General features: G+C 37.7%; 1 protein-coding gene across 5 annotated transcripts in view; it reads left to right on the top strand.

Annotated features, from left to right (window-relative positions):
* The window catches only part of LOC122829795 (zeta-sarcoglycan), a 319,206-nt gene that overhangs the window by 205,724 nt on the left and 91,670 nt on the right, over positions 1–21,812 (top strand). For 4 of the 5 annotated variants that reach the window (XM_044114642.1, XM_044114645.1, XM_044114644.1 and 1 more), the window contains one exon: positions 12,736–12,837. In XM_044114642.1, coding sequence (XP_043970577.1) covers positions 12,736–12,837 — 102 coding nt within the window. Of the gene's footprint in view, positions 1–2,076; positions 2,184–12,735; positions 12,838–21,812 lie in introns of those variants that run through there. The other variant, XM_044114647.1, reaches the window with a different exon arrangement.

Raw genomic sequence — 21,812 nt, 5'->3', positions numbered from 1 at the left:
GGTTCGTTTAACGACTTTAGTTTACTTTAAAGACATTTGTTCACCTTGCTAGTTATGTTCAACATTTGCCCTTTGATCAAAGAACTGGGTGTAAATATAAGCAGGCAACACTTTGAACACTGCCTATGTTTTACAAATGTATCATTTGAAGCTATTCATGTTTAAAAAAAGCCAGGATCAAACTGAATTTACATATGCAAACATTGCTTTTTGTAATAAGCTAACGGCTATGATTTTCATCCAACTCTTAAAAAACCATCACGTTAGACATTACTCTAAATTTTTGGGGGGTTGAAGGGCCTTCTATGCCAAACCTATAACCAAACTTTCTTCTGATTAAACAACTCAGGTCTGGATGAGTCTAAACCCGACCCTAAACCAGGTTAGCTTAAATAAAGCAATGTAGCCTTTAAGCTGCTGGCCTACTGATTCCTGTTTTATTGTTCACGTCTGTTGAACTAATTTCTCCTCTAATGAAAGCACAAATGATTTACGTAAACATGACATAAGACACCATATGCTGTTGGATTTTTGGCTGTGCCAAGAAATCTGTGACAGCCTGGCTTAGCTGGTATGTTAAACTGAGAATGTATAGGAAGGTAATACTGAAGTGTTATTTTTGAAGAGATTACATTCTAAGAAAATGAAATACAGGAAAGTGTATGCAACAGTGTGTGATAGGGCTACGTTTAGCTTAAAATGTTGCTGGATATTGTTTTTGTTTCATGGTCACAGATTGAAAAACTGAGTTGAAAAGTTTCGAAGTTAAATTTGTTTATAGTTTACAAATGATGTCATAGTTATTGTTAGATTATTTCACTACTGCTAGAATACAAAATCTTACCAAAGATTTTTTTGTCTAGTTTCTAGTGCAAATATCTTAGCAACCTTGAAATAAGACAAAAGTAACTTTTTAGCAAGATACAAAAGCTTGTTTTAAGTAAATAATTCCTTAATATTGATAAAGTACTAGTTGCAATGGCAAATTATTTAATTTATAACAAGATATTTTTCCCACATTAGAAGTTAATTTGTCTGCCAATGGAACAAATACTTTATACTGTGTTTGCACTAGAAACTAGACAAAAGTACAGGTTAAATAAAGATTTAGTTTTTTTGCAGTGTAAAATTAAGATCTGGTTCAAAATAGGGGTATGGACTGGTGGACAACCATTTTTTTTCAGCTGTAAAGTAAATTCCAAAATATATTTGTGTCAAAGAAAGAAAAAAAAATCCCTTTTTTTTGTGTATTTTTGTATTTTATTTTTGGGCAAAATCCAGGTATTTTGAGCCGAGCTCAGTTCTTAGTGGGTTTTTGTTGTATCTCTCCTCAGTCACTGTTCTTCTCTTCTGCAGCAACTCTGGCCTAAAACGGAATAAGATTCTTTGACAAACTTAAAGAAGAAAGATTTTAAATTATATATGCAAACAGGGAGAGAGGGAGTGAGAGTATCAGATCGTAGCAGAGGAAGAGAGAAACTTTTGCCTGTGCCGTGGCGAATAGCTGGCAGACTGCATTGGATTTGACACGAGGCTGGCTTAAAGATGTCCTCAGAGCCTTTGTCAATGAACAGATGAAGTTACAGTTTACCTCTTATAATACATGACATTGACGAGCATTTCAGAAATCTTTACAGCTCCCAGTAAGTCGTAAAAATGTGTTGAAGGATTTTTACTAGCGCAGCTATTTAGGGAAGATCTTGAACTAAGCTTTTTATTTTATGTTCTCCTCACATCAGTGCAAAGATGTTTATTACACGGTGTGAATAAAAAGTTAGGTGTTCATATGCAAGGAAGGATCTTTTTTTTTTTCTGTCACATCTAAGTCAGCCACATCAAGCTAGGATGAAAACGGAAAGCTGTGTCAGTTTGTGTTCAGGATAATCTGCGTGTTAGTTTAATATGCTGGAGATCAGAGCTGGTTTTCCAGACGCTCCCCAGATTTGGAAAAACGTGAGAAGCAGGAATGGAGGCGTCTGTCTCTGGTGTTAGCTGTGAGAAGTAGCCGTCATGTCAGCGCCCTGTGCGGCTAGCTGGGGATTGGCCAAGTGATGCTGTGTTTCTTCCAGCAGCCGTGGACAAGGCAGGACTTCCAGAAGAAGAAGCAAATCCATAAAACTGAAGCAGGGTGACTGATGCACTCAGAATAAATGAAGAGGGAACAAAGAAGGCTCTACAAAAAGGTTAGATCAAATGAAAAGAAGAATGAACAAGAAACCCAAAATAAAGGAATGAACTGATCTGTGATCTGTGGGCAATAAATAAAACAAAAACAGAACTCAAATACAAAGAGAATTGCTAACCAAAATCATAAACTTTCATGGATGCTGACTGGAATGGTTTCTACTAAATTATTACTATTGTTTCAAATTTGCCTCAAACGAATGTAAGATTCCGAAAAAGGGGAATGTTCTTTAATGTTTAGTAAAGTAGTTGCAGACATGTTCTTTCCTCTGCTCAGATGTGCATTGAAGGACTTTGTGCAACAGTGTCAATATATGTCTGGCTTATAATGAACACATTTCAATATTATAATCAAAGTTCCAGTTTCTGCTTCCTGGCCTCCAGCCCAGACTTCCTCATATGAAAAGTAACGTGGAATCACTCCTTCATCCCTACAGCTAGTTTCGGTTTTACCCTTGGACAGGGAGGTTGTATCTAATTGGTTGATATTGGTGTTGGCAGGAACTGATGATGAACACATGCTGTTAGCACTTTAGCTACTTCATATGCTACTGATGTTGTTTCAGCTCAATTTACTGAGTTGTAACAATTTAGACTTAAAGGTCTCACTTTTAGACCTTTAAAAGGCCTTCTACTCTCGGAAACGCCAAGAAACACAAGTAATCCTGTATTCTGAGAACATCTCATCAAGCTATTTTCACTCAGCCAAGAGAAAATATGAGGGATTTTTTCTGTTTTTTTTTCTAATGTCAGGTCTTGGCAAATCAATAAACAGCCGGCCTGCAGTGGCGCAAGACATCACTTCTTACAGTTGTTGCCATGTTGGGTTTTCAGTTATGCTCTTATTTAATTTAAGTGATGTATTAATTTCCAATCAATGCCTGGCAAATTCAAGCAAAGGTGGCAATACACAAGTAATTGATAAAGATTTATTTGATTTAAACTATTGGGAACCTATCAGGGTAAAAAAAAAAAAAAAAAAAAACCTGTGCGTCTAATAAACTCTCTTAGCAAACTAAATTCCAGACAATGTGCAGCTATCCACACACAGATTCACATTTATAGAGGAAACCAAACTGATGGCGTCTGATCAATACAAGGCTTTTCTGGTGTTGTTACATCTACAGCCATTACTCTGACAATATAGTGGAGCATGGAGCTTATTCAATAAGCAATTACACATCAGGCCTGGGGAATCTCAAACGAATCCACTCACTGTAAAAGGAAAATACACTCATAAGATGAAAACTCACAGCTGGACGAAAGGACAAACGGGAGACTCCGGCTCAGACTGGCTCACTCCAGAACCCACTGAAGTGTAGAAACAAAATGAATCAGGAGGTTTTATTCCACCTCACTGCTTCGTCGTCCAAACTTCAATCCAGCTGAACACGACGGCCTTCCTTTCAACATTCTACCTCGCGTACTGATCATCGCTTTGTTTAATTTTCTTCATCTATTTCACGTTATTGTCACGTATAATGTGAAAAGCACAAAGAACAATGAGAATGTCAACAAGGCCAAACAAATAAGGAAGTGTTGGCTTGTATTTGTTTTTTTGTCAGTATTTAGTATGTATACTGTATTTCTTGTGCTTTATTTCTTTGTTATGTAGGTTTTGAAGAAAAAATGGGGGGCTTTTTAATTTTTTATTTATTTTTTGTGTAATAATCACCCAAAACACTTTTAAACAGATAAATCTACAGGCGACATTCATCATTTCTGAATACTTCTTGTAATAAATGCATCCTTCTTTATTTGGCTTCTGCTTCCATGCCAACACTAACTAACTAACTAACTAAAACTTTCAGCCTCAAATGATTTTTGGGATGATGACTGCGTAGACAAAAATGAGCAGCCTCCTACTAGTATATTTGAAATACAATCATAAAATTTCATTTTGTTATGGTAAACAGAGCGGATTATATGTTTTTAAATAATTTGTTGTCAAATTCCCCAAGTACAAAATGTTCAGTGACAGATGCCCATGTTTTGTACCTAAATAGTACAAAAATGGCAAAAACATGCAACATTATTAATATTTTTTTCTCATTGTAATGTTTTTAGGCAGGCTGCACAGTGGCGCAGTTGGCAGCTGTTGCCTTGCAGCAAGAAGGTCCTGTGTTCGATTCCTGACCCGGGGTCTTTCTGCATGGAGTTTGCATGTTCTCCCTGTGCATGGTGGGTTCTCTCCGGGTTCTCCGGCTTCCTCCCACAGTCCAAAAACATGACTGTCAGGTTAATTGGTCTCTCTAAATTCTCCATAGGTGTGAGTGTGTGTGTGAATGGTTGTATGTCTCTGTGTTGCCCTGCGACAGACTGGCGACCTGTCCAGGGTGAACCCCAATCTCCAGAACGTAGCTGGAGATTGGCACCAGCAACCCTCCTGACCCCATTAGGGACGAAGGATGAACAGAAAATGGATGGATGGATGGATGGATGGATGGATGGATGGATGGATGGATGGATGGATGTTTTTAGGCATCTGGTAAATGTCTGATATTTGACATTAAATACTTCCTCTAATATAACACAAAAGACGGCTTCCATTTCAACAGCAAAAATTACTATCTAGTACATCTGTTGAGAAAATCAGATTTCTTTTGAAAGTATCCAAAAAAACCTGTTATTTATATATATAGTTTGGAAAGCCATAATTATTAAGTAGCTTAAAGAATTCTCCAGATAAAGCTCCTGAGATTATGTAAGAGGTAGAGAAGAAGTAGAAAACAACTCATTTCTCAGGATAACTGATGTAAAACACAGCTTTCCTGGAAAGGTACAGTAAAGCCTCTTATTTACTGCTTTTACAAACAGTTTGTGGAAAGACGGACCACCAGGAGTCAGAGTTCTCCCTCCAACTTTACTTTGGCCTCACAATTATCCAAAACAACCGAAATGCACACACACACATTCATGCACGATATAGTCAGCATTCAGACAGAGTCCTAGTGTGAACACTGCCAAAAAGACCAAACTAAACATTTACAGTCACATCGAGGTTCATTTTGAAAAGATTTTCAGCACTAATTAATATGCTAATTGATATGGAAATGAAAAATACACAAACACATGTTTTCTTAATTTACTTTGACTTAGAGTTTAGAAAATAAAGACTGAAAGTCATCAACATATCTAAAAGCAATTATTTGCTGTAGCAAGAGACTTGTTTTTGTTTTTTTTTTTAAAAGAAAAAAGCATATTACTATAAATTAGCACAGCGAAGGCAGCTCAAGGCAATACCCAAATAGGACATGTTTTGATATCATCTCTATAAATGGATCTGGGTGTGTGTGTGTGTGTGTGTGAGTGTCTGTGTGTGACTTTGGTGTGTGCAAGGTCAACAGAGTTGGTGAGTTTGCAGACGTCCTCTTCAGTGTTGTTGAGATAATGATGGATTCCCCCATCATGGCGAGGTTAACTGGCAAACTGTCCTATTAGGTGAAAGGACGCCATTTGCAAGGTTACACACACACAACTGGCATAGACATGTTTATCACCATGACTTTTAGATGTCCACACTGATGTACATAGATGCACATTAGGCTCAATGTCTACCAGAGCTGAAATGTGTTTTAGGCGCTCTACAATTTGGGACCGCGGTAATTTTTCATAAAATCCTTCATGTCAACACCGGAAAACTACGGGGAAAATGAGGAATGGTGTCACCTTCCTCGGGGAAAAAAAAAAAAAAAAAGTGGGAAAATGGCAGAAAGGACGCACTGATAAGGAACATCCAAAAAAAAAAGTCCTACTTGCATCTCTCCGCTGCAACTTTAACTTAAGACCTATTTATGCATGTCCACCACTGATGTTTCTTTCTTGCCCTTTTCTCCGAAAGCACAGCAGTTTTTAATGGGGTGACAAGGTTTGAATCTGAGAGGAGGAAAAAAAAAAAAAACTGTTTAGATGTGTAATATCTAACAGTTTTTAAAAGTACACCAAGCGGCGTAGCCGAAACTTGCTTCTCTGAATCTGAAGTGTGTTTATAAAAATAAGTTAAGAAAATCTGACTTAAAAAAACAAAAAAAACAAAACAAAACAGCCAGTCCTCTAAAGTGTTCGACACAGCATCTTTAAATAATTTATTATAGCCATGACAATATGGTTTATGTAAAACCATATATTTTTCTTAAATTCAACCACCGTCCATGGAACAAATCAATTGCCTGCCACTTAGTAAAATTGGTATTTCATCCCCTAGAACACAACTAGTATTCTGGCTCCACCTAATTTGTTGCGTTGCATACGAGTCAATCAATTTATCATTAGCCTCGCCGCCATAATGGCAGAGCAAGGAGCTGTCAAAGGACGTCAGAGACGAGATGGATCTCCACGAAGCTGGAGTGTTCTCCAAGATCATCAAATTAGAAGCTTGGTGAGAGGGTGATAACTGTTGTACTGATTAATCGGAAATGGAAGAAATATGAAAGTACCGTCTGTCGCCCTCTGGCGCTCTACCCAAGGTCTTTTGCGTGTGAGAATGATCGCGGGAAAATCGAGAGATCAGCCAAGAGTTACACAGGAGGAGCATGTTAATGAGCCAAAGCCAGTTGGACGACAGTCACCGATCGAAATGATTCAGAGGTGGCTTGGGAGGAAGGCCTGCAGACACATAGGACTAAACTCGAGCTTTTACATCAATCCAACCCTCTACGTTTGGAGGAAAATCAGTGACTGAGTGGGAATGGGGTTCACTGTCTCACTTGGACAGTGAGAATGGGGTTCCCACTGTCGAGCACAGAGTGGGGATATTATGATTTGAGGCCATTTTTCTTCTAGTATAGAGGGTGACCTCACCTCATTAAAAGGTTCCTTCACTATCAAAACTAGGATGAGAAAGAACACAAAAAAAAACAGTGTCACGGATGAGTCTGAGCATGAAAATAACTCGAAATACACCGCAATAATTACAGGGTAATTAAAAATAACAATAATTAAAAAAAAAATCAAGGTCATGGACTAGGCTATACAGACAGAGCTGGGGCTTCATGCAACATCAGCCAAGAACCCTAATAGATTTAAGTAGGGATGTATCCATAAATCAACCAGTCGACAAATTGGCCCCGATTTCCTTAACTTTGGGAGATCGGTTCTCAGCTGATACTTAAATCTGAAGCCGATTTTATCCACCAACCTGATCTACCTGGGCAAAGGTCTAAAAATCAACCGCTGTACTCGTTTGCTCTGCTGTGAGAGGTTTGACAAAGGAGAACCAGGTCATGTCTGCACAGTCGCAGTTAGCAACAGTCACTCCGTTGTTGCTAAATCAGGGCCTTTCTTGCTGTTTAGAGACATTTCAGACAAAAACAGAAAAACACTGGTATCGACAGGTCAGTCTTCTTAAACACCAGTAATTTGTCAGAAAACTGCAATCTCTGCACCCCTAGATTTGAGGTTTCTGTAAACTAAAGTAGGTCTATCCTGGTTTGAAAATCTGACGAACAATGAAAGTGGTGTAGCTGTTGTGTTCCCCATTTTACCAACACTTTCATTTAATGCATTTTTTTCTGGATTAGTCATTCTCTGTCTTTTCACAGCAAAATAAAACCACCATGAATCTTTTATTTGTAAGTGAGAACACTTGACTTAAATCAGCAGGCAATCAAATGCTTATTTTCCCCTGTGGATGATTGAAGATTCAGTCCCTGGTGGAAGTTTTCCTCTTCTTTTATATTGTGTGATGTTACAAAGCTCAATATGCTCTATCAGGTTTTTTGTGTTACAATATAGTGCATAATTATGAATTGAAAGGAAAAGGACACAAGCTTCAAAATTATTTACAAATAATCTAAAAATGTGCAACTTTTTCAAGGCATTGGACGGCTTTACCAAAACAACTAAGTGAGAACTGCTGGTGTGTTGCCAACAACTGAGTTGCCTGATAAAATGCAAGTATTTCTGGTCTAACTCTAAAATTATGTCTGCTGTTAAACAGACCGAGAAAAGCCTTTGCTGGAAATATGTGAATTATTTATGTCACATTGATATTCTAAATTAAACAAACTTTCAAATCAAAAGATGTTCAATTGAATGTGTTTTCGCAATATTTTCCATCCCCCGAGGTCTCTGTGGTGAGCTTTCCTTTATGCTGCTAAATAAAACGATACCTGATGTGTCGGTTATCCCAGGGGAATAAATATTAACCTCTTCTAGGGGAGTTTGCCACCCTTTTGTGTGAGCCTGCAAGCTTTCTCCAAAGCCCGTCTGACTGACAAATGACAGCAAAGACTTTCCTGATGCTTTGGTCTCCCCACACAAGCCACTGACCCACTCAAATTGGGCACAAAATCACAAAGGAGCATGTTGACAAGTGCAGTTAACATCACCTTGCTTCCACCAACAACTGTGTCCCACTTCACTTTTGTACCCTGCGAGACAGCCTGAGTGACAAATAACAGCAAAGGTCTAAACCCTTTTCACACTTGTGTGCGTCTGCTTGCTTTGCTCCTGTCAACGTGCGTGTTCTTGTAAAAGAAAAATAAGTCTAAGATGTGCGGACTAAGGAGGAAAAGGAAAACTAGTTCTAAAGAAGAAGGTTGTGAGTAATTAGAAACAGTTCAAGCCAGGAGACTTTGGTGTTGTGCTTTTATTTTAAGAGTTCAGCTGCATAGAGGTCTGGAAATAAAGGAGATTAGAGGCTTAATTTTCAGAGAATGCGCTGCATGCAAACTAAAGTCTGGTTACTCGCAACGTCCTTGAAACAAAATCTGTTGGGTCAGAAGACTTCTCTAGAAAAGCAGTGCAGAGCCGCACGACGTAGACAGTATTGCAGGAGCACAGAATGCATTCTGGGAAAAGGGAGGAAAGCGAATCTGACACAGAAAAATACCTGGAGAAGATTTTATTCTCCCAAAGGTGCCTGTGATCCTGGGCGGTCTGGCCATCTGGCATGCCAGGCTTCTTCCCAGAGGGCCTACAGTCCCGACACGTCTTTTATTTACGGGGTCAGACCAGCCCACTGAACCAGTAGATCATCAGACTACTAACACCGGGCTGGACCAACCACATTCGACAACATGTGGTTGTGGAATGTGTTTAAAGAAAGAAAAGTCTGGCTACAGTCTGACAGTCACCCACCGCCTGTTGAAACATGCAAATGTTTTACTGGTCCAATCGTGTCACAAAGCATCGTTTTCCTTCGGGTTTATGTTCCACCTCGCATTGCAGTGTGTGAACGAGATGGAGAGGAAATGTAAAGGAGGCACAGGAGAAAAAGATAAACCTGGTCTTCAAGCAAACTCTGCCAAATGTGCCAAAATAGCAACTTTGCCACAGAACCTTTGGTAAGACGGGCTGCTTTCAGAACACTTGTTGCTGTGAAATAAGTCGGCTAAAGCAATTCAACCCAAAATGGGAACCGGTATGTATTTTAAAAGATTCTTATGAGGTTATTTAACTCTGTGTCGCTGCCTGACTACTGGTAATGGTAAAATATTTTTCTTCATTTTCAGTGAGTGAGTTCACTTCACCTGAACCTAAACATGACAAAGTTGGAACAAGGTTGAAACACTTCTAGGAAAAAAGAATCAGTTCAAGTCTGTTGGATAAAAATGTTGTGCCTTTTGAATTTCAGTTTATATTACTCTTTAAATGATGTTAGAAAAAAAAATATGTAAAGGACAGCAATAATGTTGGCTTGATTTTAAATGTTGAATGCAGAACAACGGGCTAGATGAGTCCATAATGTAAACAGAAAGATTCCCTTTTCTCACTTAAATTGGACAGAAAGTATAAAATTCTACTTTTATTTCTTGGGACTTGCTTTAATAATTGCCAGATTGGTATTTGCTCAAATTCTAAGGGTACAAATTAATTGAGCAACCATAACAACAACAAATAAAACACCAAAAAGATTTTAGCCTGAATTTTAATGTTGACTAAGCAACCTCAACAAAGATAAATAAAAAGTATAACAAGTAAGGTTGTTAATATTGATTTGCTGATATTCAGGATGGCTGTTGGTGCTTATTTTTCTTCCAAACACATTTTAATCAATAATGGATTCATGTTTGTAGTCTGAAGAGTTGCTATTCTCCACTTTGGTTGGTAACATTATTTATTTTGCAGAGATGACAAAGTTCAATGAGAGGAATAAAAGGTTTAATTGGGATCTCTTCTTAAAATGGATTCCACTCATTTGTGAAAAAAAAAATATATTAGTCCTGTTTTAAGTTTAGTTTAAAACAAAACTTTAGACTTTCCAGCTCACTGCCCAACATGTTAAACACCCATCTCTAAAAGAAACATCTAAAAACTCAACCACTCAACCAAAATTTCAGAATCAGTTCATATCAAGATTCAGCTTTCTTTGTGTTCCTAAAGAGAAATTAGTGTTACAGCAAGTAAAAATCTAAAAAAAAATTAAATAAAAATAAGAGGGATACACTTTATTGCTGAACCAACTGCCTGATTTAATTTGAGAATCTGAAACACACTTTGCTGTAAAGTTATTCAAACTTTTCCTGTCTAAGCTAATAGGTACAGTTGACATTGAGTAAACCGAGCCTGTTTTTTTTTTTTTTTTTGCTGTACAGTTAATTAAATTATTGCATACAGTGCAGACCAAAAGTTTGGACACCCTTTCTCCTTGAAGAAAGGGTGTCCAAACTTATGGTCTGCACTGTATTTCTAATCCATTTCTGGTATTTTTTTTTTAAAATTTAATTTTTTTCTTTTTTTGCCTTTTGGGTTTTATACAAGGTCTATAAATTGTAGTAGAATGTTTTACTTTTTACTTTTCAATTCTCATTTTAAATTTATTTACTTTCTAATGGCTGTTTTGGCTGTTTTAATTCACAATGGGCATTTATAATGATTTCCATATGTACGGTTGCATATATTTATGGTTTATTTATTTTGTTTGCTGTTGTAGAGCTTCAACTAAGGACTTATATCTACATTAATATTGGGTTAAAACTAAATACAGGAGGACCTGATTTACCTGGGTTCAACGTTTCCTTCTCTTTAGCCTCTTCATGAAGGTTTAAACTGGAAGCTCAAGTGTAACGGTTTATGGATTACTGCCATTCTGGCGGAGCCCCAGAATGAACATTTGGTCAAAATTAAAAAATAATTACTTTTCTATTTAGCGTGACACCAATCATGATCCCTCCAAAAAGAATGTTATGCCAAATTCTTTCAATTTTCAGGTGATTGATTGATCAGTGCTCTGTGTAAGGATTATCATTTGTAACCTAGCCTTGCTTTAAAGTACGCAATTTAATCTGTGACATGTTTAGTGTGCTGCTTGGTATTCATAATATATATGTAATGTTCTGTCAAACCTTTGACGCCATGGCTCAACAGCTGGATTTCTACTGGAGTTAATAAGTGGCATTAGATTACAGGCTGGTAACTAAAACATTTTGCTATATCTTGTAGATTTAAAAAAATCACTAAACGTATTAAACCTCTGTATTCTTCCCCTGTACTATTTAAGGTGAAATTAAAATACAACTGTTATAATATGAAGAAATTGTAATATGTACTGTATATTTATGTTGCTTTTCACTGAATCTGATCAAACCCTGATAATTTCCTGGCACGTTGCACAACTGAAGGTCTCATCAATATTTGCGATGATATAAAAAAGACGGGAACAAAGAAAGAATCACTAATTTGAGTGCAAACTCCATTTGAAGGCAAATGCATTCATTAGCAACTACCTTCACTTTCATTATATATTAATAAAAAATAAAACAAATAGCAGAGGCATCTCGCATCAGAATGTGATTGATAATCACATTTTTATTTTAAAATTCTTTTCCCCCCTTGGCCATTAGGCTTACTGCATTTAGATTTTGTTTATTTCGGTATTAGAGCAGCCATTCCACATCCACTCTTACTATGCCTCCTCCTCTGTAACTTTGAGAAGCGCAGATCGGATATGGTACAGCAGCTGCCACCGTGTAAACGCCCCGACTTTCATAATGCCCTACATGACTGTTTTAAAGGAATTTCATCTTACCGTGTAAGCCTGATCCAAACAATCTCTTGAGCATTCACTCGTGTGGAATCTGTAAAACGCCGCAGAACTGGTCATGAAGCGGCACAAAGCCGCCTTTATCCCACTGAGCAAACCAATATATTACAATGCTGCTGTAAAGCACAGAACCTACGTCTGTGCTTCAATAATTTCAGAGTTCAATGATTGAAAGCAAGTTGTGTAGTCTGCTTCCTTTACTAGTTTAATGGGGAGTTTTTTCCATCAGTGTGGTGATGCCTTTACCTGATAATGTGAAACTTTATTATATCTAAACTGCAACATAACAAACTCCAAATTGATGAGACGAAATAAGTTTATTAGGGTTGTCAATGCACTTTCGAGCTAAAGTGCATTGAGTTTGTGATGAAGCATTTTTATTTAAATGCTCCTCTGCTACTATTTCTGCACATAACTTTGAAGTCTAAACTTTTGAGTCTAAACATAGACTGGTAAAAAAAAAAAAGATTTTTTTTTTTTTCCTTACCATGTAGAAATGTAAAAAGTGTACATATGTAACAATTGGTTTTATCTTAACCTCACCAATCTCTTTCTGTCTTTTTCAGGATGGCATGGGGAACCTGCGAGTTACCAAAGAGGGGATTCGACTGGAGGGGGTGTCCGAATTTTTGTTGCCCTTATACGTCAAAGAGATCCAGTCTCGAAGGGTGAGAGTGCATGTCTGTGTGCCTCTGCTTTGCAGACTGAATCACTGCCTGTCTAATAAGTTTCTCGGTGTGAATGCAGTCAGATGCATCAGTTATTGTCTGAACTCGTGTCCTTTGTCTGATCATTCAAGGAGTGTGTTCTCATGGTCACACTCTCTTTTGTTAAAGCTGCTTTAATAAGCATGACGGTGATGTTTGTTACAATACCTTTCATTACTATGCTTTGTTGTAACACCTTCTTGGATCTATTCCGGATCCCCATTCATCACACTGAGAATTGTCGTTGGTCTAGGAAGCAAAGACGACATCCATAGCAAATGAGTCTTTATTTCAGATAACTTCTGCAACACTGTGTACATGTTCACAAGTGGGTTGCTGTATGTTTGTATTTCTGTGTTTTTATGCCAAGTTTGTGAGCTAGGAAATAACTTCACTGGTCCAATTAATCAATCCAATCATTCACTGCGTTTGCCAAATATTAATTTTGAATGAATCACTTTTGTTGACTGTAAATTGGAGCAGGAAATTAGTGGCAAGACGAAGAATGAAAGATATCATACAACTCATAGACTAGATCTAACTTTGAAATTCATCTTTGACAAATTAAAGAACCCTGTAATACAAACAAAAAAAATATCAAATTAGAAATTGCTTTCATGAACTAATCAGGCATAACATTATGACCTCTTAACAGTGTGTCTGCCCCCCTCCATTGTTGTCAAAGCAGCCTTAACCTTAAAGATAAGAAAATATTTGAAGTCCTGTAAGTTAGGAGATCAGACCTTTATTAATCAGACTTGTTTGTCGGCTCATACTACAAATGTAGGACTGGATTGAGAACCTACAGGGAAAATCCACATCTTGAATGTCTTATGCTTCTTAACCCACCTTTGGACCATTTTTGCTTGGTGGTGCATTTATCCTGCTGAAAGAAGCCAAAGCCATGAAAGGTGTACAATGGTTAGGTAGGCGGTGCATGTCAAAGTAACGTGAACCAATCGTTGGCCAATCGTTTTCCAGCGGACGATTAGCTAAAACATCACACTGCCTCTGACGTCTTGCTGTTTTCTCATATGGCATCTTCTTCAGTTGCTCCGTGCTCTGGTTCAGTTGGTCACGTCCTCATTATTGGCTCTGTTGTTGATGTCTGGTCTGCAATTATCCAACCCCGAAGACAACAGACTGCCATGCCCCTGGTAATCTGATGCCCGTTACATCAAGAACAGCAATAATCAGTTTGAGCTAAAGCAGCTCTTCTGTTGAATCAGACCGAATGGGTCAGCTTTTGCTCCCCACATGCATCAATGAGCCTTTCCTCAGCCCATTTGTTATGGATGCCGACCGCCAAAGGCTCAGACATCCCACAAGAACTTCAGTTACGGAGATGTTCTGACCCAGTTGTGTAGCAAACCCAGTCTCTTCCTGGTCAGGCTTTCCTCCTTACTCTTCCTCATTTTATCTGCTTGTAACACGTCCACATTGAAGAGAAAACGTTCACTTGCAGCTCAACTCTGCTCACTTTCTAACAGGTGCCATGACAAAGAGATAATCGGTGTTATTCATTTTACCAGTCATATTTGTATTCCTGCATTTTTCTGCGTTTCCCAATTTACAGTAAAGATTCTCTGGTGTCATCTGCTCTGTCTGTGAGCAGACAGTAGCTGATAGACCAGTTTACAACACAGCTCTCCTGCCCTGTTTTGATTTAAACATAATACTGTAACACACTTTAGAAAAGTCTTGCAGAAAAGATCAGTTTTCTGCCATAAACTACAGCTACCTGGTCTGCTATTTAAAGACTTGAGAATAACATGCGCACAGTTGATGAAAAATAATCTCGGACAGAAAGGGTGTAAAGAGAAATGTTCTTCAAACTGAATGAGGCTTAGTGGAGTTTTCAGATGAGGATGAAATGAAGAGTAAAGAGGCAGAAGTAGGCAGGGAACGCCTCAAGTCTGTGGCTGTTTCAGAGAAAGATATCTTGTTAAAACACTACTTGTTAGTCTGTGTTTTGGCAAAACACAGTTGTGAGTAAGGTAGCAATGAGCAACTGAAGAGTCTTTAGTTATCTGAAATGAACAAACCGTGGAGAAAAGTTCAAATGATTTGCAACTGGATTCACAGCCTTGCTGTTGCGAGTAAATTGCATAGAGAGCTTAAAAAAAACTATCAAACACGTGAACAAAAGAGAAATGTCATAAAAGCAGAGACTGGTGACCCGTCTAAGGTTTACCCCCACACTGCCTTTCCCCTTTTTTTTGGTTCTGGATCCTGTGATTCTAACCAAGATTAAGGATTTAAAACCATGGCATTCTGCTTATAAAGTATAGCATAAATCTGATCTTTATTGCCTTACGAGGCAACAACAAAAAAGGCAATTTACTTGTGGATGTGCCCACTGAACACCTTCAGCTCCAACAGTAATTGCTAGATTTCTGTAAAGATTTCTGAGACTTTTTAAACCAAATTCTTCCAAATCCCCCTAGCCTTGCCACCCCTTTGAAAACTTTAGGCAGCTCACAGAATTCAAACGTTTCCCTTAGTGTGACATTTATATTTATATTTTCATCTATAAGATGATGAAGCATATGCCAATGTTAGCCTGATTTATTATTCCAAAGAAAACAATAGAAACCACATTTTGTTTTACAGGTCTTTGGTATGTGCAGCAGCACTCACCAAAATAAAAAGGTTTCTAATTTTTGAGAAAACAAGTTGGTGTAGAAAGTGGGTGAATATGCAATGAGACATCTTAGGTATGTCTCACTCACACACATTAGATGCAGATGTAGATTTTAAGTAATCGAGGCCATCCTGAAGGAAAGCGTTGTGGAAGGAAATGGAACATTGTGACTCCCAGTGAGAGATAAATTCAAAACACAGAGTGAAAACAAACACACACACACACACACACGCACTAACAACAGCAGCCACATAGTGAGAAATTAGATTGGCTGGGTGGGTTGAAAGAGATGAGGTGTAAGGAAGAGAGAAATAATTGTAGGGAAGAGAGGAGTGGGTAAAATAGAGAGAAAGGGGTCAAAAGAAAGGAAAAGTGTTAGGAAAACATGAAAGTGGAAGGGGAGAAAAAAAGGGTTTTCTGCTTTGGAATATTTTTTAAAATGAGGGTAACGATTCAAAAATGTCCTTCAACTCTGAAAAGTTGTTTATTTCACACTGTGTTGTATTTGACCGGATGTTACCTACATGCACCATAAACTTCTAGAACAATGTCATTTGGAATGATGGGGTCAAAGGTCAAATGTTTGACCATAGTGCACCCTTTCATGTTTCTGTTACCACAAACGCCTCATTTAGAGCCTGTGGCCTTGAATATCTCTGTCACATTGTTTAAGAAAATAAAATAAAATAAATTATACACACAGGATCAATATGTGAACTTTTCATCCATATGAATTAACACAAATCCACCCATGAGCGTTTGTTGTAAACATGCCATACCCACAGGGGAATGAAACTTGTGTCAGCCAGTCAGATTACTTCAAAAACAACCAAAACTTCCTGTTTGGAGTATAAAATGTGGCTATATTTGGACAAAATTATGCCACAGACTGTAAAACTTCCAACCTTAAACTTACATTTTCTCACAAGTGCACATAAACAGAGTTTTTTTTTTTTTTGTTTTTTTTTTTTTTTTTAAATCTCAACTTTGGTTGATACTCTGTCAGAGAAAGACAGCAAGAACATGAGGCAGAATCCTCAGAGATATTTTTATTGTTTGAAGAAAGTTTATATAATCTACCTGCTTACGTGTGAAGTGTATCTGGAATATCGCCACTGTTAGCCTTTTAGAAATCCAGGTTAAAAAATAAATAAATGCCAACCTAAACGTCCCACAGAACGTGTTTCCTGAAAAAGATAACTGTGGAGTGAAGGACACATCAACCTGATTTCTTTCATTTGATGCCATAGAAAATAGCCTCACTTTGACACAAACAGATGATGTTTTGTTTTCAAATATTCTTTTATTGATTTCATTTGTTTGTTTTTTTTGTTTTTTTAGAAAAGTATTGATAGATATGGTGCAAAACCTTGTACAGTCATCAAATTTGGACACATGCACACATAAAACTGAACGGAGGTAAAACAGATAACATTTGCAGAAATAAGATATAACAAGAGAATAATGCCATTTAAGATAAGTCTGACGACAAAATATATTATCCACAAATATATGTGAAAAGGAAAGAAAATTAGTCTTTTTGAGAATATTTAAAGTAGTCACATTATCGTGTTCTACTTTGAAGAAAGGACATTCTCTTAAAAGGGAGCCAACATCAACTATCAGCAAAACACCAACTTCAAATGAGCAAGATAACAGTCCATACAAATGGTTCCTAATCATGTTGGGTAATTTTAGGAGGAGGATAATTCCCTTCGCCCCCCCAGTGGGCATTTATTTAGATCTTAAATAAGTGTTTCATTCAGCAGTTTTATCATTATGCCTGCTTCCTTTTGAAAGCACATGCTAAGATCTGTGTGGAAGAGTGATTGAAGGTTGGCTGAGATGCAAGTCAGACTATTTCATTTTATTTTATTTTTTTCTTAGCTCCTCTATATCTTATCGTCTGGTTTCACGCCCACCAAGGTCTTTCTTCAGTGATGCGCATAATTGCACACATACACACGCAAACACTGGCTCTTGCCGCTGAGCCTCATAATTGTCCCCGCAGGGACCCTGTGACAACCTGTTGCCACCACAGGAGGCACAAAGACAACTTCAATTATTCTGGTCTCTTGCTGTCTCTCCGTCGTTTTGATTTGACTTTTTTTTTCCTTTATGTCCCTTTTTTTTCCCCCTCTGTCATTAGAGCTTTTCTACCTCCATCCCTTGTATGTCTCTATTTCTCTGTCTAGTGGCGATACCGGTTCCCTGAAGTTGAGCTGACTTTGTGTTGCACACAAAGTCTAGTAAAGAATCCCAGTAAAGAAAAGCAGAAGTGGTAACAATATATGGAAAATTTACAAGGATGTGTTGGTGAGGAAAAGTGCCTGATAAAATGAGATAATTTCTTTCTTTTTTTGTTTCTCTACTCTGCCAAAGAGTTTTCTTGTTTTGAGGGTGGATGAAGAAGAGAGCTGCATAAACATTATCTTTGCCGTTTGTCAGTTTCAGATTGATAGGCCCCTCTCTCTCCCTCATTCGTTCTCATCGCGTCTCCTCTGGGGATCTGAGCTAGCTGAAACTTCTCCGACTCTGTTGCTGTAATTGAATAGCAGACAGTTCTAACGGAACATTAGGCCGTTGCCGCCTTGGCAAACCGTATTGATTTTGACTTTGCAGGAGTGTAAACAATCTAGATGGAGCAGATGCTCACTCTCGTTTTTTTTTTTGTTTTTGTTTTTTATTTGTTTTTTTTTTACAGGTTATCATTCCACTGCTACTGCTCAAGAACGTCCTTGTAAATGTGTAATATAAGTTACAGTATCTACTATGTTTGCATAAAGTGACTTAAAGCTTTCCAAGACTGTGAAACGAACAATGTTATGTTTCAAGCAGAAGTCGCTCAACATAGCAGCTAAAAGCCATATTGGCTATTGATTAGGCACAAGCTTACCGTCAGATAAACGCCAAACAGCAGTATGCAAAACAACACAGATGAGGCCTGAACACAACTTTTTGTTGAAATGAGTGACTCCGTTTAATCCTGAAATGCAGATCAATCGCCTTTCCTCATCCATGCTGAATTGCGCCTCTGTATGACTTCAGTTTGAAACTTTCAACACAGAGAAAAAAAAAAGACCTAAAGTCACTTCAAAGCAACATGCAGAACCAGTCAATATTTACCTCTGGGTAAAATCTGTTCAATTAAAGATCACGAGTCATTTTTCAAAGTCGAAGTCAGGTTTCACCCCTGTGATGAAATTAACATTCAAACAACCAATGAGCGCCATCTCCCCTGCCTGTATCACTGAACCTCTGTAGGGTATGAACTCAGATTTTTATTCTTACGCCTAATTTAACACAATATATTTAATATATTGGTGGTTCATTTGTGAAATTTAGTATGTAACAAGCAGTTATTACTTATTACTGTGAGTTATTTTAGTCTGTTTATCCCACAAGACGTAATGTTGAATATCTGAAATATCAGGCTTTTAATTAAGAAGCTTTTTTTCTGTTTTTAAGTTGTAGGATTTACAATGTTCAATGGTAATCAATCTTCTCTTAAAAGCTAAGCCGTGCACATGCTCTGAAACATGTGATAAATGATGGATTACAGAGCGACACTCAGTGTTGAGAAACATCATACTTATTCTGCATCATGTGACCAACGGTCATTTCCATGAACAATCCTTAAAGTAGACAGCTTTCATCATTTACTCAAATGATATACACTGAGGGGATTGTTTTCAACTTGGATTATATGAGATAGTTTAAGATATTGAAGTCCCAGATCTTGAGCTTTTAGATGGAAGGCCTAAATTTAAGCCTGAAGTCTTTGCTTTTGCATTAGAGACCCAATATCTGCTAATTTTCTATTTAGCATCATGACTTTGACTGCTTGAAAGGTCTGTAAACCTACACGGAATATTTTAAGTGTTTTTCATTGACCATATTAGAATATTATTTCTGATCATTTCTGATTACAGCTCTGGAAAACAAATGAAGACCAGGTTTCTGTTGATGTAATATTTCTTTTTCCTCTATAGTTAAAAAAAAAATGTTTTCAAGTCAAACTGTCAGGTAAACATAATTTAATTGCATGTCACAAAGCTAATGCCGTCTGCTTTCCTGTCAAATAATAGCCTCTTTTTTATGTCGGCTTCTTTTATTTGTTATTGCATCAAGTAAAGAGAGCGGCGTGTTTTATTTATGCTCAGCGCACTCATTGTGTGGGTGTGAAGCAGTCCTGTCAAGGCTATGGCTTTCAGAAATAAGACGTAAAATAAAATCCAGAAATAATGTGAATTAGACATCAAAAGACAAACATTTAATGTGAATGAAATGCCAACTGTTGTGGGGCGTGGGCGGAAATACAATTGAAAGAAATTTTAATTGAGAATAATTCATTTGCAAATTTACTCTAATTTGAGCCCCTCAGTTTATCACTGTGGTGCAAAATCCCTCAACAGCAATGCGTGACCAGGTACCCAGTGTTCATTGAATGTTGTTGGGTTGTTTACCTCAATATTTGTTCAGCAACAAATAGGCCTGTCATGATAGCAAATTTTGCTGAGCGATTAATTGTCTCAAAAACTATTGCGATAGACAATAGTATTGTTTGAAGACCTTTTTACACTGATTTAATGGAAATGACGTAATAATGCTTGCAATTTCCTGGCAAAGATAGATACACTTTATTTTAAAAAGAACATTTAACACTGGAACTGATAAACAAAATTAACAAAACAACCAAAAACAAAAATAAAATAGATTCTCAGTCTCCATTAGCAAAAATGTACTTGAATAAAAACCCCAGTGTAAATAAATTCAACCAAAAGAGTGCAGATTATGAAGTCTGTTTACCATATTGCCCTTCAGTAATCATTAGATTTAAATACGGTAGAGAAGATGGGCACATCCGACTACCTGATGCAATAGTTCACACTACACGTTAGTTCACATGTACATTTTCCCCTTACCACAATCTTAGAACATTGATCGTACTAAGATTGTCGATTGTGATCATCATGTAGTGTGTAGTGTGTTGTGGCCCCTCCGATCTAAATCAGGGGTTTTCCCCACTGGCAGCGTTAACGCAGCTGTTGAATGTGACAGGTAGCCAATCAGAAAGCCCAGATTCTCCTCGTGGTTTCTGAAGGGAAATTACAGAGGGGAATCCCAAACAGCGATATGTGGAAACAACATTAATGGTTATAAAACCTTTAGGGCAAAGAATACAGAAATGACGAGGGGAGGAGTTGGAGCTAAATTGCTAGCAGTTGATGAACCCGGTAACTTTTCAGCTGTTCGTCATTAACGTGACATAAATAGGTTATAATGGTTTTCATTCAGTCAGGACGTTACGCTGACACTAGAGCCACATGCACTGCAGGTAGAATGTAGTAAAGCATTGATTAATGCCTGGTTTTAAATGAGTTAGTTGGACTTGTAGCCATTATGTTGTGCCCACCGTTGGACATCACACGGCACATCGAACCCGATCGAACCGTTATACCTAGGATTTCTGTCGGCTAAATCTCTCAGGTTTTGAAACAATCGGCCGACAACTCTAAGATCTGTAGTGTGCGCTGGGCATTAAACTAAGGAAATGAGGAAGGGAGGGTCAGTGGAGAGCACCGGAGTTGAGCCTTTTTTCATTTAGCGTCATCAACAGAAAGAGAAAAAAGCCGGAAGAGACGATAATGCCAATAATTAAAATGACGTAGATAGTTTTAATTTATCGTACGATTAATTGATTTATCAAATATCGTGACAGGCCTAGCAACAAAGAGATTTCCCACATTTCTGCAATGAATTAGCTTAAATTGAGACTTTATTTTCTGTTTACATGTGGGGGGGAAATCATTAATGTTATATGCTCATCCACGCTGCTGTGTAAATTCACAAGCTTCAACTGTTTCAGTACAAACTTTTCTGCCTTTTGTTACCTTTCATTATTGCCGTCTCCTACTGTTCTTTCAGTATAATGTGCCAGTCTACCTTACAGAAGTTCAACAAATGCATAGCGTATTTGATTATGACAGCAGGCTGCCTTTAGCAGGTGATGCGCTGGGCATGGAAATCTCCCAACCATCAGTTCTGTGGAAATGGATAGATGATGAAAAAATACTCTGTGCAGATGCATGCAGAGTGTGTCAGATGCAATGAAAAGTCAAAGCAGCCACTGGAAATGAAGTAAAAATTACATTAAACAAAATCAGAAGAATAGAAAGTCTAACTTTCAGCAGCCTAGCAGACTTACTTAACGGGGCAGTATTATGTAAAATTGACCTTTACAGGTTTACATCATGTTAATGATGTCATTCCCTCATCAAATGCATTCCAG

Source organism: Gambusia affinis, linkage group LG04 (genome assembly GCF_019740435.1).
Source record: "Gambusia affinis linkage group LG04, SWU_Gaff_1.0, whole genome shotgun sequence".
Taxonomy (NCBI): domain Eukaryota; kingdom Metazoa; phylum Chordata; class Actinopteri; order Cyprinodontiformes; family Poeciliidae; genus Gambusia; species Gambusia affinis.
This window is presented reverse-complemented; position numbering and strand designations above follow the sequence as displayed.